Source organism: Chiroxiphia lanceolata, chromosome 2 (genome assembly GCF_009829145.1).
Source record: "Chiroxiphia lanceolata isolate bChiLan1 chromosome 2, bChiLan1.pri, whole genome shotgun sequence".
Classification (NCBI taxonomy): domain Eukaryota; kingdom Metazoa; phylum Chordata; class Aves; order Passeriformes; family Pipridae; genus Chiroxiphia; species Chiroxiphia lanceolata.
Window position 1 is genome coordinate 34010531 of NC_045638.1, and position 19273 is coordinate 34029803.

Here is a 19273-nt window from a genome sequence, read left to right on the forward strand (position 1 = left end):
AACATGTCCCACCAGGGGGGCAGTCTAAAGCAGCATCCCTCCACTGCAACCTGTGCATTTCCACAGCTTTCTGCATATGGAAAAGGGTTCCAGGGCAAAGACAGTGGAGAGAACTGGGAAAACTTTAAGAACAGATGTGCAGATCAACGTCCTGGTACACTAAGCATTTACACAACTGCCCCTAAAAGATGAGATTTCCTCTTTTGCTTTTGATGTTTCCAATCAGGTAGATCTCCACAACAAACACATCCGAACTACGTATTTTGACTATAGCACAAGAGGAATTTTACTTCAGTAGGTTAAAGCTTTTTACTGTTGTGAGGTTAAGGGGAAGAAACTTCTCTTCAGACAGCAAAAATTTGTCACAGACAAGCAAGCCCTAAACCTATGATTTCAGTATTTAAAAAACTTCACAATAAGAAGCCAGCCAATCTAAAAATACAGCTTTCTTTAAAGTAAACCTCATGGGAGAGTACCTAAAATGGTCCACTGTAAATGCTGCATTATTAAAGCTTTACGAACTGTGAGAAGGGATTTAGAAAACACCATTACACACCACCACCACTTCCCCCCCACGATGCACAGAAGCATAAAATCCTTAGGGAAGAAGCCACTAACAAAAGGGGAGTGGGGGTGGAGAGGGAGGGAAGATAAGTTGTTGTTCATTATTTTTTAATCTATACTTGCTCCCTCCCCTACTTAAATTAAAAAAAAAAAAAAAAAAAGAGTTGTTAGTTGCTGATGTCATCTAAGTGCTAACATTAATCACTCACAGCATCACTAGTCCACGCACAAGAGCATATAACAGGGATGCTCAAGCAGTACACTGTCCAAGGGGAGGCAAGCAAGAGAGGGGGGAAAAGACATTTTTTTCTTCTGCATAGTCTTTGAAAAGCCAGGCAACAGCATCTTTAGACAAGATGTGCTCTTGCATGAATTTAAGTGGAAGAGACAAAGAAACCATGCCACTAGCAGCATCGGAGAAAAAAACTGAAATCACCAAGCAATGAGAATTCAGTCCAGGGAATCTGAGGGGAAGAAAAAGCAAACTGGCAAACAGAGATCAGTCAGGAAATAATTCATGTGGAAAGGGATAGAGAAAACTTGGTATCTAAATCATTTTCACAGCAGCATCGTCATATGAAAATCCTGTTCTGAAATTTCCATCAGGAAGTGACGGTAAGTACTGACTTTACAATCCATAAAACATCAAATGGTTTTTCCAAACATTTACATGTCAGTAACTATGTGTCTTCTAATAACTGATGTTTTGTAATGTTAGAAACGTATCATTGTTTTTTAATTACAGTCCAAACATTCTACTTACAAAATGCTGTGAGGATTAAATTGGTGAAACTATTGTTTCTAGGCTGTGTTAGGAAGTGTTCTAAAAAAAAATAAAAAAATTGTAATTTTAAGTGCTAGGGATATACCAGCTAAAGAGAAGACAGTCGAGAAAGTAAAAGCTCTGATCTTACTAATGCACCCAATTTCAGTATCTGCAGTAGCTGGGTAGATGCCAAAATATGTCTGTCTGATAAGTTTATTTGATAGCAAACTCAGTTCCTTTATACTGTTTCTGTATTAAAAGGGTGCACTTACCACATAATTAGAACAGTGGTATCTACTCAGATCATTCATATCCATAGTTTTACATCATAATGTAAATAAACATACATATTTTTCTTCTCACTTCCCAATAAGTATAATCCAAAAGCCTTGAGCAAAAATTTTCATAGATAAATAGGTATAGAATTCTTACTATTAATGTAATGTCACTATCAAAATCTCACTAAAATAATATATACTTTTCCAGTCTTCTATATAGTATAAAATATAAGTATTACAGAATAATTTCAGAACGTGTTATGAGCAAATCTTAGAAGATTTCTTCCTCAGAGAATTTTCAATACTTAATTGCTATTTAGTCAGGAGATGTAACATTTTAAATCTGATCATAATAAATTCATTTTTATAATGAAGTCATAAACAATTAAATACAGTGCTATTGTCATGGCCATTTATCTTCATTAAAAAAGTAAGAAACTTTCCAAGTGGAAGAAAAACTTTCACATGAGTGCCACTGGAAACAGACAATTAAACGAAGAGATAGGCTCTTTTTCAAAAGTTACACTCACAACAGTAAAAGCAAAACCAAATGAAAATACCCACTGGCTGTTATTATATATTCTTTCATAGAAGTGTTTAGAAAATTGCACAAAATAGATGCTTTCCTTTCACTATTTACAGTGGTAACATATACTGAGAATCTCAAAATACTGGCAGGTTTTCTATTTTGAATTTTATTATGAGGAGAAGTTCAGGGCAGACAGACTATGGGATTACATGAAATCATTTAGAACAGAAAAGACTATTAGTAATTTAAAAAAAAAAACAACCACTACTTTTCCAAGAGGCATGCTACAGTGAAAGCTGTATTTCACTAAGCTTAACTTAAGAAAGCTTTTCCAAGAGGCTGACTAGCATCAAGACTAGATATTGTGATACTGATACCACCAATGTACAGTCATCACAGCCACTGCCGCAGTGGAGCCGCAGTAGCTACAGATGTGCTAATTCACCAGCAAAAATGGAGTGTATCATAGAACCACAGAATGGTTTGGGCTGGAATGGACCTTAAAGATCATCTAGTTCTAACACCCCTGTGATGGGCATAGACACCTTCCACAGCTTCTCTAGGCAACCTGTTTCAGTGCCTCACTGCCCTCACAGTAAAGAATTTCTTTTTAATATCTAATTTAAATCTATCCTCTTTCAGCTTAAAGTCATTTCTCCTTGTCATATCACTTATCTGCCCATGTAAAAAGTCCCTCTCCAGCTGTTCTGTCAGCTCCCCTTAGGTACTGGAAAGTGCTCTAAGGTCTCCCTGGAGCCTTCTCCTCTCCAGGTTGAACAGTACCAATTCTCTCACATGGTCTTTATAGGAGAGGTGCTCATATTCATATTTGTGAATAAGAAACTAATGTAAAATACTGGAGACAAAATAATATCTGGTGATGTTTCCAAACACTATTTTGTTCTTCAATTGAATGTGACTGGCAAAAATGAAGACTTGTGGATGGCAGAGGCATTTATCCCTCAATATCCACTCCTGCCAACCCTCTTTTTCCACTTAACATAAAATGCAAGACACTCAGACTAGAGAAAAAACAACTGCTGTATTTTTCCATTATCACCTGGAAAAAAAAAATGTAAAAGGAAGTTATTCCCTGATTGCAAATTCTGCAAAAATTCACCATCTCTCATGGAGAAAAGGTAAAACTGGTCACTTGTAACAGGCAGCAACTCTGATTGAATTTCTCTAAGTTTATGTTTATCCTTTCACTTGGAAGAGAAATACACATTTTAAAATACCCCAAACTCTATGAACTTTAATCTCACAGTTTTACATTGCAGTACCAAAGATGAGAGCATACTTTCCTAACAAACTCCATTCCTAAATTACAGAGCACTACGATTAAGATCCACACAACATCCTCAGTGCCACAGATTCTCTATTACCTCCAAAGAAGGTCTTCCCTTTCCACAGGGAGATCAGCATCAAGAGAGGAAAAAACACACGAGCAACATACTGATGGGAATTACCATCCAAAACATCACAGGAAACACGGCAATGGTAATTTGGCCAAAAATGGCCGGCTGTGTTGACAGCTTTTACAGCATCATGTACCACCCTAACTGGAACAACATGCTATCCAGCTACTCAAGAAAAAGCTTTCAGAAGGAAGAGAGAGTGCCCACCAGTCGCTCCTCCTTTGTTGTTGAAAACCTAACTCCACTAACCACATACATCATGTGCGTGACCTGCCAGTCCGCAAACCCCTCCAGTGACCAGTGCAGAGTGTTCAACACACTGGAACGAGACCCGGCATCTGCGAGCAACACCAAGAAAGAGCTGGCACTGGGCATCTGGCTCACCAGCAGCATCCTGCTCCTCATCATTGCTGCAATCCTCCTCTATGGCTGCCTGCACCTCCTGTGCCGCAGGAGACATGAGCGCTTGCAAGAACGAAACAAGACCTCCAAACAAGACCATGAGGAGGCATGGACCAAAAGCGTGGCTTACACCTCAGAGGAGTTCAGCAGACAGAGACAACAGATGCAGGACACTGAAGAAAAGCATCCAGGTGGCATCCAGCTGGCCACAATCATAGAGAATCCCTCTGTGTGCAATGAGCCTGTCACATCAACTTCTCAAAGCCGGGAACAAGTCCCAGTAATGGGACAGTGCTCTGCTATAAATTAGAAACCCTTTGTCAGAGAGAAGATTTTTACTATGTATGATATCCCAACTGCTTCCAACACATCACATGCATTGCCAGTGTTCACAACAGGGAGCTCTGACTTCTCACCCCAGCGCTCTCAGCTGTACCTCTGGTGTCACATCCCTTTCCAACAACCTATATGCATCCAGAAGTACTCAGAGGCAAAGGTTCACATTCCCAAGAAGTGAGCACTTCAGTTACACTCCACTGTTTAAAAATGAAGCATGTAGCAAATAATTGGTTTACATTTCAAGGGGATTTTTTGGTTGCTTTTCTTTAGTCTAAAACAGCAAGCAAATAGAAGAATTAATCAAAAGTGACCATGAGAATTTTTGTAGGTTTTTGGGGTTTTGTGTGGGTTTTTTTTTAACTAGAGTGAATAAGACTGAGTAGAAGTTTTCAGATGGCAACCGAGACTGCTACACCACAGGCAACTGGAACATACAGAGTGCAGTGGTTTGACAGTGTTTTACTCATACAAATTTAACTGCTTCCCAAACCACACACTGCAAATTACTGCATTCAGATTATATACTTCACTGTCCATGGTGCTCTCCATAGCTCCCATGTGCATTGAGGTCAGTCTCAGTATGTAAGCTAAACTCACCAGGATTTTTGTGGTATCCTTTCATCTGTCTTTGAAATTTTCCCTTGGTCTACATACATGCAGCACAGTGACTTTGTAAGGACACTTCTAATTAAGGAAACATCCTGAGTTATCACATTTTGCACTCTTCTGCTCCCACCACAAGCTACCTTCTGCTCCACAGGCCAGTGACTCCCTGTAGAGGAAATGGAATTCAGAGAAGCAGCTCCCGGCCCTTCCTTCTCTCTTTCCCTTCAAGTTTCAATGATAAAACTCACTAATCAGCTGCAAATTTCTTTCTGATTGCACAGTACATTTTGAGTAACGAAGGAGGGCAAGATAGTAAAAATACATTTTATTTTTGTAAGAAGAAAACCTGCCGATTATCTTACTCTGCCTCGAGCTTCATGGCAAAGTGCCAAGGTCCTTCAGACAGAAACCTGTTCACTCTCACAACATTACAACTCTAATCTGACTTGCATGCATAAGTCACTCTGTTTTAAATCTCTTAAGTGCATTTGTGTTCCATAAAAACATGATAAATCTTAGTATTGCTATATAGTACATATAAAATACAGGATACTTTGCCTAGAAAACAAAGGTACACTGTGACTGCAAGCATTTTAAATCGTTATTGGTATGAATGTATGTGTGAAGTCAGCTCCCACCGACACAGCTCAGTTGTACCAGTAAAGGCTAGAGAACTGTTAGCTGGGCAGATGCCATCCCTTTCCACCATGCCCTGGAAGTTAGGGGAGTGTAAAATTTTGGCAAGAGAGTGCCCAATTTCACAGCAGGTAACAGATCTCTTCAGCTACTCTATTTTGACAACAATTCCCACGACTTGTGAAAAGCATCAACTCTCATAGCGGAAGGAAGACACAAGTTTGCATAAGTTTGATGCATCTTCTTTATTTTTTTTTTTACTAGGATAAGCATGGCACACAGAAACATGTGCTGATGGGGGCAAGTATTACTTTTAGAAATCAGTTCAAAAGGCATCTGCATTGTGTGAAGTTAGCCATAACGTTTTGTCCACCTGCTACAAAGCATTTCCTCCAGTTGACATGTTTTTCTTTGTCTTGCACATCAGTCTCAAATAAACTTGAAAATTATAACAGTGCACCACTGTTTCAAATGATGGTCTTTCATGAAATAGACACTGAAAAACCCTCTTCAGACAATGAAGCCAACACTACAGGTTAACTTCTGAAAAGGGGTGGCTGGGTACTGGGAACAGAAAAAATGCTTTAATATCTTTCTGTAATCAAATTAACGGTAACACTCCTGTGATCGGGTTTTCATCAAAGAAAAGATGATTTTAATGTTAAAGGGATGGAGTCAAGACATATTCTTATCTCTACCAACATCTTGGGCCCTTGAAAACCTGTTTACTTCTCTGCATCTCTGTTTCTTTATGTGGGTTTTAAGGTAGTCCAATACACATATTTCCATATATTTGTTATATACACATGTATATATCCTACTGAAAACAAGGAGCAGTTCAGTCTTAAAGCAGTTAAGAGGCAATTCACCTACTGAATTTTGTTATTTGTATATAAACACATATATCCAAAAAGACACGTCTGTATCAGACTGAGATGACAAACTGGTACCATAGAAGTGCTCCCAAAGGGATTTACCTCATCTAAGTGTAACACCATTCCACCCACAGAGTTTACTGTGCACTACTTAGATAAACATTTATATTATCTTACAATCAATGAAGCATCTCGCACCCACTGCAAATGAGCCATGTATACAGAGTGGCATCTGTGTTCTCCACTAGCTTTGAACAACTCATGTCATCACACGCTCACACAACTACATGATTCTTCCTCTCTTGCTCAGAAAGTTTTATTACATATTCATTCAGGTTCATTCTGGCAGTTCTGTGTTTTGGTAGTTCACTGTCCAGTTTTAACCATCATCTAGTAAGGGGCAAACATTTTAAGTGATTACCAAACTCATAACAAGTTACAACAGAGTGCAGACTGATGTTAATTACCAGCAGTAGATAAAAACCATTATATTCACATTGAAAAGTACCTTCCAAAAGGGGTGTTTTTCAGAAAACAAATGAGTTAGCGCCTACAAAATGCAGGAGACATGCAAACATGAAAATCTTTGGAAAATACTGAATAAGAAAGCAAGTTCTTAAATGCTGGTCTACACAACCTCTATATAACCAGGCATTTCATCAACATGCCATGTTAGTTCAAATCCCCAAAGGAGACTCTTTCTTATATGTACATTATTAAATATTTTATGCATCCACTCCTTGTTGCCAAATTCCAACCTGCTAACATTAATTTCATTAATCCTACACTCACCTTACCTGAGTAAAGGAATTTCAATGACCATGCTCAACAATCTTTTAAAATACTCCAGCTCACTTAAAAGCCTGAGAAGCTTTTGCAGGTCAGCCCCTTCCCACCTGACAGCTCTGCTTCCATCTCAGTCAGAAGAAATAATTTTATCTGCAGGGTTTTGTTTTGCTAATTGGATGAAGATACTGTTCAGGAAACTTTAGAGGCAAAAGAGAATGTTGCTACAACTGTCTATGCTAAGCATCAATACACATTAGTATAGACCAAATGCTTTGATTCATTTAGAAATAGCTGAGAATATGTGAACACTTGGAGATCCAAACTAAAACCTTCTTTAATTACACTTATACAAGCATATTGCTTGTGCAAAGCTTCTGCACAGAAAGTGTTTAGCCATTACAGTGCAATACATGCATATATGAGTGCACATAGGCACAAGAAATCAAAATACTCTTGACTTGACCTAAATACACACATGCATTGCTAAAGAAACGTAAAAACTCCAAAATGCCAAAAAACTCCAAACCAACCAGCAACAAAAAAATCCAACATGGAAAAGACATTTCTTCACTATGAAGGCAAAATGATCAATGTGAAGCGCTCACCTGAATATCTTGAACAGTTCGAGAACTCAAAAAAGACAAAATTAAAAAAGAACCAAACCCACAGCTACTCCATATTTCATTATTATCCAGTCAGGAGGCAATTCAACAACGTAATAGTTAAAGGACCCAAACAATGATGTGCTCTGTAACAAGCCTGGCTATATACTACACAGAATAATATCATGCAGTCATATTCCACACTAGAACGTGCAGCCTCCATCCTGTAAGAATTCCTATCTGTTACTGGCTGTATACAGTAGGAGTGTAAAAAATTCCATTCAGATATCCTCAATTTCGAACCACACTAGATTCAAGAATAAAAACATACTCCTGTAAAAATTTAAAATTACAGAGAGTCAGGAATATTTGCTAATATAGGCATATTTAGTTATGAAATTTGCTCCAGAAATGCAAGTAAGCCCCTCCTCAATTGCTTCTGTTCATAGATAAAAATAATCAAGATTTCTGAAAATGTAGAGCTCTCAGAGTAAAGATTACTAAACTCATTTTAATAATGTAACCTGACTGATAAAAAAAGTGTTCCTCAGTTAATCCTCTGTCACTCACCCCACTGTATCATCACTCAAATAAATTAAGTTAGCAATCTCTATGAAATTCAGTGGGTTTTTTGCTCTACGCTGCATCTGGTCAGCTCCTAAAATAGTAAGGAACACAATAACTCCAATGTAAGGAAATCCCACTTTCCTATAATTTACTGTGCCCTGTTGGCAAATAATTATATAAAACACTATTCACAGGACCAAACAATCAGCTGTTACATTCCACATTAAGACATGTGAATCATTTTCTACTTCCTTTACATTTTAAAAGCATGAAAGTCTTACAAATAAAACAGATATTTTAGGACTGAAATCTGCAACTTCTGAGCTATCTCTTCAGCTCTCAAAAACTAGATTGCTAGGCAGAGATTGCACCACATAACTAGGATATGATGTACAGAAAATAACAGTAAGACACAGACTAATTATGTTCATGTTTAAGCAGGAGGTAGATAATGAAAGTAGCCTGACATGACACTTAGAGCACACCTGTATAAATTAAAAGTATAACTGAGTACATATTTTTAAATAATTTTAAATAATAATAAATAATTTTAAAGCTTTTTTATTGTCAATTCTCTAATTTGATCCTTATATTTTCATTTATCTTTTCTATACTTAAATTTGCCTCCCTGGTATTCAGAAAAACAATGCAAAATATAGAATGACAGCTCGTTAAATATTCTCAAATGATCTGCTGAAGATATCACTGCTGGTTTTTACTGCTGTTGGAAGTAGGTTAATATTTCTGACTAGATATTAAAAATGCAGATATATGTTAATGCACTATGCCTTTAACTGTCATTAAGACTCAGGTAATAATTCTGAAAATAGATCTGCAGTGGTTAGGGAGAACAAATCTATTACACATGAGCATAGCATTGGTCCTCTGAATACAGGTTAACTTCCCTCACTCGGGTAGCCCCATGAAAACCCACAACTATTCTCTTGTGTCAAGTGCTCTTTCAACTTGTCACCCACATAAGCTCCTTTCCAACCTTAGTATCAGGGATTGCCTTAAGGCAGAGAGTACATGAGTGCATATCATGTACACTTCTACTGAAAACTTGCATAAATATTCCAGGCCCTCCTAATCTGCAAAGCAACAAACATGACGCTAATGCAGGAGATGAGATGCCCTGAATTCCAATTTCATCCCAATGACTTTGAGGCTCTTGGTTGGAATGCTACATTTAAAAAAAATAATTTAAGCAGTTTGGTATCTGATAGTTTATGATGGTCAGAATCTATACTCCTTTTAAGTCAGATAACATCTGAAGCAATTTTTCCTATATTTTCCCTTCACTTCAGTCTTGCTCACTGTAACAAGGGAGCAGCTGCACCCAAGATGGGCTCTCATTCTCACTTCACCAGATGAGTAATTAATCTTTTCTTTAAGTCTGCTCTGCCACTATAAGCAACTGTGCAATGCAAGGTGGTTGAGAGAAGGAATTATTTTTAGCTATGTCAAATAAGACTAACCATCAGACTAATCACTTGCACTTTGGCTGAAACATATGGTGAGCTTCACAGCAAAGTCTGAAAAAAAAGTGTATGTTCAATTTAAAATACACACAGAATGTATTTCAGGCTATTTAATAACTTTCATATACCATACTTTCTATAATTAAAAAGAGATACCTTTAAACATTAGCAAACCATAAACATAACAGGAATTAAATCCAACCTTTGATCCATAGAGATACTGTGGCTGTGCATTAGGCTGCTTATCTCGCTGAAACTCCTGAGAAAATGGTAGCACGGTCCGAACAAATCTATAAAAAAATAGTAAAGAATTAATTAATTATACTTAGGTTAGTCAGTGTGCACCTGATCCACCTTCCCTGTATAATACTGCTTTCGTCTGCATATAAAATCAAAGCTGGACTGGTAGCCTTTCAGCCCTAGTAGAAACTGGGGAAGCACATAGCCTGCATTGCCCAAAAGCATGGACACAAATCATAATGCAGTTCAACTGTTACTGTTCTTCCAGTGGTATGCAGAGCCCCAAAAGAGTCCTCACCTCTACTCTAGCCCAGCCCAGCAAATAAGGAAGCAATTAACAAAGTAGCAATAACCTCTAACGGGGAGTAAAGAAGTTCCTTGTGCTCACAAAATTAAATCCTTGAGAAAGAAGTACACCTTCAAAGAAGAACATGACATTTCTATTTAATGTTTTGGAGTTTTATTCCCCCCAAACTCACAGCAGAAGTATGTTAGATTGTTACCTTTAAAAAAAGTCATGAGGAAGGGTATAATCCTTGTAGCAAAATCAATGCTTCCAAAGTTTGATTAGACTTTAGTGTGAGCAAATACCAATACAAACCACATTTAGCTTTACCTTTATATAGTGTTAAAAGGACTGCAAGAGAACTACAAAGATATGGAGCAGTGCAAAAGATAGGATCAAAAGCCAACTGAGTGCCCAACTGAAGGCACCAAAGTCAGAAGGATTACTCACAAGTCCTCTTGTGAACAAGCAGCACAGACTTTCCCCCCAGTGTTCCCTGTTAATAGTGTAATGAACATTTGGCAGCACTACAGTTTTAGTGCAGAAAGAAACTAATCAACATCCACGGCAATTCTGATTCTGCTTAACTTCGCTAAACAGAGGAAAATTATTGGAGGGGTTGTTTATGAGTTGGATGGCCACTTTATTTTTTAACTTGATTAAAAAGGATTTCTTGCTAAGTGGTGTAAAGCTGCATATGCATGGCGAAAAGCAAAACCAGCTATTTAAGGAGTGCACATCAAATGATTGTATCAAATCAGGCTGATCTGAGTGATAACCAAGCAAAATAAATGCATCTAGGACAAGGTTTCAGGAAAGGAAGTTTGCAATATGCTACAATATCATAAGGTAGAATTTTATCTTGATCTGGTTTTGTTTAAAATGTATTTTAATTTAAACCAGCATACAAAATCAATTTTTCATTAATAATTTTTCCTAGAAATAACAGACATTCTATTTTTAATAAATCCATTTTCTAGCTGAAAACAAAAACAGCCATGCTAACCCAAAATGGTTTCATCCAGACAAGTATAAATTGCACCATGTTGCTTTCAATAGTTTCCACTACATTCTATTTCTGAGAAATCTGAATCATTCTTGTGAGACTCTATAACTTCAGGACAACGTTTTCTATTTTTTTTTATCCTGATCAAAAATAGATACAGCTACTTGTTCAGACACAGTTTATCCCATCTTCCCCAAAATACTTGTATTTGCTGCAGTCCAGAAAGTGTTTGCATTTAGAACTTTTGAGGAAAAATACATCCTTTATGTGATTTATTTTTGATACTATATATATTATTGAAATCTCTTTACGTTTATATTTCCTCAGTTTACAAGTTTCCCCCCTTCTCTCTCACTTACATAGAAATCTCCTTTGAGATCACTGGAATTTGTTTTCTGCAGATACTTCACTAATGAGTTTATCAGAGATGATATAAACATTTGATGGAACTCAAAGTAACCTGCAACATACGACAGTCCCAGAGATTATTCTATTCCCCTTTATCTCTCCAAATCCCATTCCTTTGGGAATTGACACAACTTTGAAGCCCTAAGAAAATTTCTAAAATGAAAGAAATCATAAGAGATATGTCATTCGATAAAAGACTGCATTTCAGTGTGTGGGCACATTGGGCAAGAGCTGATTTCTTATCACTGAACTCACAAGGAAAAGAGTATTTCAAAATATAAGTGGGGGCACCCCATAACTTCGGAAGTTGCAACTGTAATTCTTAAACTTTTCAAAAGGTTTTGTGACTATATCTCAATGACAACGACATTAAGAGTCTGGGAGCAAACCAGTTAGTACAAGCACAAGTAACTCTTGTGTGTTTCCCAGTGTTTCTCTGCATTCTTGGGGGTTTCTCCAACTCTAATGCTTCAGAGTAGTAGCAAAACAGTCTTAAAGCTGTCTCGAAGACTTGAAGCAAGCACTCATTTTATACTTTCTTGGGTGAAAGAGGTCAAGAGAGGAAGAAAAAGAGTAAGGAAGTAGCAGTAAGAGATACAGTCATATCTTATGGAGAGGCAATGTCTAAGGTTAAGGATACAACAGGTTAAAGAGACTGCACCATTCTAGGAGGTATGTGACTAATCCCAGTATATCATTCAGATAAGTATTAGAAATTTCTTCCCTCAAAACTAAGGGCTACATAGAAACCTTTACAGTTCAGCATCATCTACTGTTCTTCAAACTTTTTCTCTGTGTGTGTATGTGTTTTCTTTCTGACATTCTGCTGGTTGGCTTCCTCCTGCTCCTCCTCAAACATCTCTTTGAAGAACTGAAGCTCTTTGAGTGTCAATTCTAAAGCTAAGTAAATTTTTACTTTCCCTTGGATACTGATTGGATGCAGGTTTCAGCATACTCCAAGATAATCAGTTTCATTTTTAATCAGTGTTGATGATCTCATAGCAATTTATCCATTTTAATCAGTACACGTTGTAAGCAGTCCAAGTAGATTAAGCAGATGAAAAGCCTTCTGGCTTACCAAAGCTTTGCAACAGTGATTGCTAAAGGAAAACATGAGCCTCTAAAGTAAGTATTTTAGGGATCACATCATTTAATATTGGTGTTTGTGTGATACCTGCCAGGAAGCAGTTCATAGTGAGCATTTCACAAACTAACCTAAATGATTCTATGATTCTAATTACCATAATATATTTAAGGAGATATCTGAAAGAGACCACTTTTGGTCAATGAACCTGCTGCCTTTCTACTGCAGGCACCAGGTCAGACAATCTCATTCACAAAATTCCTGAGCTTCATCTCAGAAGTAGTAAGATATCACTATCCTCCCTCCCTGCTCTTACAGAAACTGTCCCTTTGCACTCCCCTGCCTAATTGGTATGAACACTTTTAACTTTCAGCCTTCTCAAGTTAGTTTGTCCCATCTACCAGCTCTAAGAGTAGCCCTACACCTTCTCTCTAAGTGAATGCTAGATCCAACTCACCCTTCTTGAACATGGATGTCAAGATGGAGAGAACAGAGGAAACAGCAGGCAAAACACCACGTGAAAGAGTAATAGATATCCACCAATCCATTGCTATTACTTTTCCTTTTGGCAGAAAGACTTTCCGTTTGCTTGATTGCTTTCTTAGGTTGGGAAAGGTAGTTGACTACAGTCACCTCAACTTTGCATGAGTCTGTATCTCTGCACCATTTGGCTCTTTGTAGCAGAAACTAGGTAATTTTCACTGCCAGTGCTTCTTTTCAGGTTTGCTCCAGCGGTGTCTGAAAGGGTTGAACATTTTTCTGAAGAGTGAGTGTCAGAGTATATGCAACACAAGAAGACACAGCTGTTCTCTTCTGAATGCTAGTCTCAAAAGCAGCATGAGAGATAGAGAGCTTGCAAAAGGAACGGGGAGAGGCAGGCAGGCAGGAAGAGTGAAAAATAAAAAGCTGGTCTTTTTGTTCATTCTGTGACAAATCTGTATCCTTGGAAGAAACATGTCACACTGCATTTGGAAGACTACTATACAAGTGAATTTATACCAGAGAACACAGATTTGGGTAATGTGTTGAGAGGAGATGGAGCTACTAGTCTGACTACTGTGTCCAAAAGCTTGTATCATTTGTGTCAAGAAAGCACAGAAAATCTTCTATTTAAATAAATATAAGACTGTCTCACACTTGCTCCTCTGTTAGTCCTTAACACAAAACAAGCTGTCATGGAAGGAAAAGACAAGCTTAGAACTAGTAAAGAACATAAGGCAGGAAAAGGGACACTACAGATAGTGGAAAAGGAACAAAGAACAAAAATGTGTATGTTGTCTTTCTGTCATTTGAATCCGCTGGATTCCTAGACCTCCTAATTGCACAAAGGGAGGTACAGGGGAATGAAAAAGTACAGATGCAGACATAAGCATGACAAAGATTCCTGGTGTGGAAAGACCTCTGGTTCGGGAAGACATGCGACTGAGGGCCAACATGAGAGCAAACAAGAAGAGATACTTGCAGCACACAGCTTCACTGCAGCACATCATGAGTGCCAAAATCTCACGTAGCTTTATAAAAAGGACAGGACAAAGCAATGGGGGGAAAAAACTATACCTGTAAAGGGCCAGAAATACACTAACATCCCAACATTTTTATTTTACAGAAACACCTAATCATTGCTAGAGGTTGGCATGTTTCCTGGGAAGAAAAATCACCTTAAGCCTCCCTTGTTTTCACACTCAGCCCCTTTGTGGCTGCTGACAGCAGCAGGACGCTGGACTAGACACAGCTTTGACCTCACCTGCCTTTGACCATGGCACTGAACCCACAATTCATATGTTTGTGCATTATCCAAAGGTTTGTTATCTTTCTTTCATGATCGTCAACTGCTGGATTAAAAACACCCTTGGATTTTACCCCTAAGGCCCATCCACAGAGGTCCCCTCACTCATCTCCCCACTGCTTCTCCACAAACTGCTGTCCCTGAATCTGGCCACAGCTGTACAGCTGGCCAGCATTAATAAGACTAAATTTCAGATAAATGGCAACTGCAATTACTAAATTATTAAATCTTTTAATAGCAGCCTCACTGCTTAATCTCAGTACGTTATCAGATATAAAAGAATTTCTAAGTCCCAAATAATTAAATGTGCAACATGTTTCAGCACTTCTGCATGAAAAGCCTTAGCTTTGAACTAATATGCAGGGTTTCTAAATACTTGAACTCTTCTATAGATATCTGAAATTGTAACATTCCAGCATTCTTGGGAAAAGAGCTTCAAAAGGTACTGGATACAAAAACCCACCAACTTTAAAAGAAGGACCCTTACACTGAAGCTGCAGACAAATTAATATAAGGCAAGCCATAGGTATTACACATTTCCTGGGAAAACTGTCTCCAACCCCTCACACCAAGTAACCTCTCTGCTTTTCATAATGATTATTTCTCTTTCTTCCAACCTTTCATTGCTACTTTTCTTCCCTTGTTTACATGTAGCCTTCATACAAGACATTACATATCAGGAGTCAAGAATTAGACCAGCAGCTCTCACACAGCTCCTCACTGTATCCTCCTGTATTTACACACAATAACCTGTACAGTTCAATGCAGAGAGCTCACCAATTGAAAACTCATACTAACAGTAAGGCAGCAACAGACATCATGAACGTGCTTAAGAACTATAAAAATCACTAAAAACTTCCTGTTCCCTCTCTCACCAAAAATATCAAAGGGCACCGTATAGCACGTGCAACACACACATTAATTCTCTCCACACTGCTGCTTTTGACCAAAATCAAAGCAATTTTGCGATGAAATCAGACAACACGGTACACAGATTGCCTAAGATCTGGCTCCCTTTATCATCTCTTAAATTAATTACCCTGAATTAATTACCCAACAAGCTTGAGGATCATCTTAATTCTTGTGTACAGTTTTTAAACAGGCAAGCAACTACAAGACTCGGCTGGTGTTGGCACTTCACTTTGGCTTTCCAAGCATTGTGGTCTGCAGTATGTCAGTCTTTACAGCCAGGATGAACACAGACTAAACCATATAGGAACTATTGAATGTCTTTCAATAAAGCTGACAGGTGAAGCAGCAGCATTTCATCAGCATTTTCTTTTAATATTATACTTATATGATTCTTAATACAGCACACTGAATATTCCAATATTGATCTCCAGATACATCAACTGCACAGCAGCTCCCTTGGAAATATATTCAACTTCCCTATGCAAACAGATTCACTTAACAGAAGTTAGTCACAAAAAAAACCACTCCTCTTTTTTTTCCTTGCAGACAGAATCTTGGATCTAAAATACAACATAACCATCATAGAACATGTCAGACAGGGAAAGCTTTTGAAGGAGACAGTGAAAGATGAGAACAGGTTTCCTCCTCTTCCTACATCTCAATATTCAATATCACTTTACTGTCACTTCACGAGGCCTTAACCAAAACCTGAGTAAAAACTAAAAGCAACACAAATCCTAAAAACAGCACACAAGCAGGAAGCCCATAAATGAAAAATCTTGAACACTGCACCTTCCCCCTCATTCAAACCTTAGATCCCACCTTCTTCTTCCTATTTCCATTACTCACTCAAGGCTGCAACTGTAGTTGCAGTGAACACTGAACTCTTCTGTTCTCCAGCAAACAATTCTTTTCTTCACATTAACACAGAACCAGGAATATAGTTTTATTTCCATTGTCTCACAGTTGAAGATCATGTTTACCAAAATATCTTCCTGATACGCACTTCGCAGTGGGTTTGGACACACTTTAGTTTTCAGCATATCATAACTAAGTCATTAAAATGATGAATTTGGATGCTGTGGCTACATTTGACTTCTATTGTGGACAAATAAGAGGCTTTCATACATTTAACAGTAATGAGTAAAATGACTCATGCCACTTCATTTGAAATGGAAAATACTAAATGAATGGAGAGGGACTTGTCAGCACCTGCTAAGAAGGAAGTTGCAGGAGGATGGTAGAATAACAGCTGCAAACAAAAAAGCTGCCTTGCTAACCTGTTAGTGGATCCATTGTAGCAGTAGTTTGGCAGGAAATCATAATTGAGTTCCCAAAAGACATGAAGAGTGATTCTCCCATAAGGGGCTGAAACATTGTGATTGGCTTCTCTGAACATGGCATCAAAGCTGTCCAAGGTCATATATCTACTCAGAAGCTTGTGAGTCATTTTGTTTATCTCTATCAAGCCATCCAGCTCCTACAAAAAACAGGAGGAAAGAGAGTGACGCATTTAGTAAAGTGGAGAAACTGCACAAAGTATATCAATAACCTTGACCAAACAGAAGATTAGAAAGAAGTCAAAACGAACAACTCTTTCCTAGTCTCTTACTTTAATGATAACAGTTGGAAAGAAACAATGCTCTTGGGACTGTTTTGTAACGAAAGAAACACCAAAACCCTCGGAGAACTTCAGATTATTCAACAAAATCATCCACGCTGCAGATGGATCTCATATACAGATCTGTGCCAACTCTTCCTCCACTGAGCAGAAGTTAAAACTCCAACATTTAAACGGGGTCAGACACAAGCCAAAAGCATTTTTGTGATACCTTATGAAGTAGGAAACACAGAAAGCAATTTCTGCTAAGTAGGGTAACTGGTAAATTAGCTGTTGTAGTGCTACTGGTAGGAATAACATCACATTTACCACAAATCCTTCTCATCATTTACTCCAGTGAAGGAGGTTACTAAGATGCAATGAAAGACCAGATCAGACATTTACAAATGTTGTGAAGATATCCACAGAATCACTAGCTGCAGGCCACATTATATATAAGCACTGCCTTTCATAATGCTTTCCCTCTTGATAAGAAATTCCTAGTATAATTTCTGACACTTTCTTTAAACTAAACTAACTCCATATCTGACATCAGACACTGCAAACACCAAATAGAAAGAACACCACCTCTTCTTCCAAAAAATGCAAGCACTGCTTTTAAAGATTGTTGTACAATGACCTAGTGAAGAAATGTCCGGTGGTTTTGTTTAGCTGTGTATCAAACTACTGGTCATCTTCCCATACACTGTTCTCTCATTTAAGTGCTCCATATTTCAAAGGATTTTTAAACATGTGAGTAACAGCTACTTCAAGGAAAAAAAAACATTATGATTGTTATTACAGTATTAAGTCCAATTTGAGGGGAAAAAATAACTCAGTCTTGTAAATACCTTAATTCAATTTATTTAACTTGAAAAACAGTAGAAATTATAGATTACTTAAGTTATTAGTATCAGTTTCTCACTGAGGAAACCAAGCAGTTTTCAGTGGAAATTATTTTGCATCAAACAAACAAATAAAAAAGCCAAAAACCACACTTTCCCCCACAAAAAAAAGATAGAAAGAAAAAAAAAAAAAAAGAAAAGAGGAGCGTGGTGAATGGACAACATCTTAGTTCTGTCACTTTCTAACTCAAAGAATGGGAAGAATGAGAACCTGTGACCTAAGAAACACATCATCAACAGTTTCTGTTCACCTAGCCACTAAGAAAATTCTGCACATAAGGAAGAAAAACTACATTTCAATAATTCAAAGGTTATAAAACCAAGCACTGAAAAGTCAAGAAGCTCTATGGCCTCACTATTTGATTTCTCTTCAGTAAAGAATGAAATTAAATCAAGGTAGTTAACTGCATGACAAAACGCCACTGGTAAAAAACTTAATACAGAATGACCAACTGTAAACTTCCTTGTGTAACTTTTAACTTATTTTTCATTGCAGCAGAACTGAATGTGCCTGATATATTTCTTGCTGACTGCATATTTACTTGTCAAATTTATGCCGTCTGGAAATAAAATTTGTTTTTTAGCATTTTAATTAGGAAACTAACTCAAAAAGACACCTCAATATTGCACAGATGCTCTTCTTCCCCAGGCACAAGTTAGATCTCGTTCTTCCACAAAGAAATTATTTTTGTCATGCTACAAAACCAAGCTGCCTGGATAAATAAACTAATTTTGATTCTACCAGGTACAAGGCTGTTCTGTTTTGATTTGTAATTTATCTACAAGCATGAACAGAAACAGGCATTTACAGAAGTTTAAATCAGAAGAACGCTGTTTTCCTTGTTTCCTCGTGGCTCCTAGTATACTTCTCTATACTATACTGCCAGGGTCCTCAGTTGCAGTAGGTTTGGGTTTTTTTCTGGGCAACGAAAGAACAAAATTCTCTATCTCAACAGGACTGGGACTTGCACAGTCCCATGTATAGCAGCACGCTTCAGAGGACTGCATCAGCTCAGGCCAAAGCACTGTTTGAACAGAGAGGCAGGGTAAGGCATGGTGAGACAAAAATCATGGTACATCAGAATTAATGAAGTCCACAATACATATACTACAATGGTAACAGTGTTTGCCAGTATAATTTATGACATAGATGGAGGTAACTAAGAAAATGCCTTTTGTATGACCAAGCTGCTT

General features: G+C 37.7%; 2 protein-coding genes across 3 annotated transcripts in view; one reads left to right on the top strand and one right to left on the bottom strand.

The window, feature by feature from the left end:
- CYFIP1 (cytoplasmic FMR1 interacting protein 1) overlaps positions 1–19273 on the bottom strand; it is a 73883-nt gene that overhangs the window by 17502 nt on the left and 37108 nt on the right. For both annotated transcript variants that reach the window (XM_032679194.1, XM_032679195.1), the window contains exons 22-23: positions 16855–17054; positions 10055–10142 (exon numbers count right to left, since the gene is read on the bottom strand). In XM_032679194.1, coding sequence (XP_032535085.1) covers positions 10055–10142; positions 16855–17054 — 288 coding nt within the window. The remainder of the gene's footprint in view (positions 1–10054; positions 10143–16854; positions 17055–19273) is intronic.
- On the top strand, positions 728–5995 carry LOC116782460 (fibronectin type III domain-containing protein 9-like). Its single transcript, XM_032679196.1, has 2 exons — positions 728–1179; positions 3469–5995. Exon 2 carries the CDS (start codon positions 3596–3598, stop codon positions 4265–4267), a length of 672 nt encoding a protein of 223 aa, XP_032535087.1. The 5' UTR covers positions 728–1179; positions 3469–3595; the 3' UTR covers positions 4268–5995.

What these genes read in the sequence shown, in the direction of transcription:
- LOC116782460 (XM_032679196.1), top strand. Translation starts at nt 3,596, where the DNA reads ATGGGAATTACCATCCAAAACATCACAGGAAACACGGCAATGGTAATT.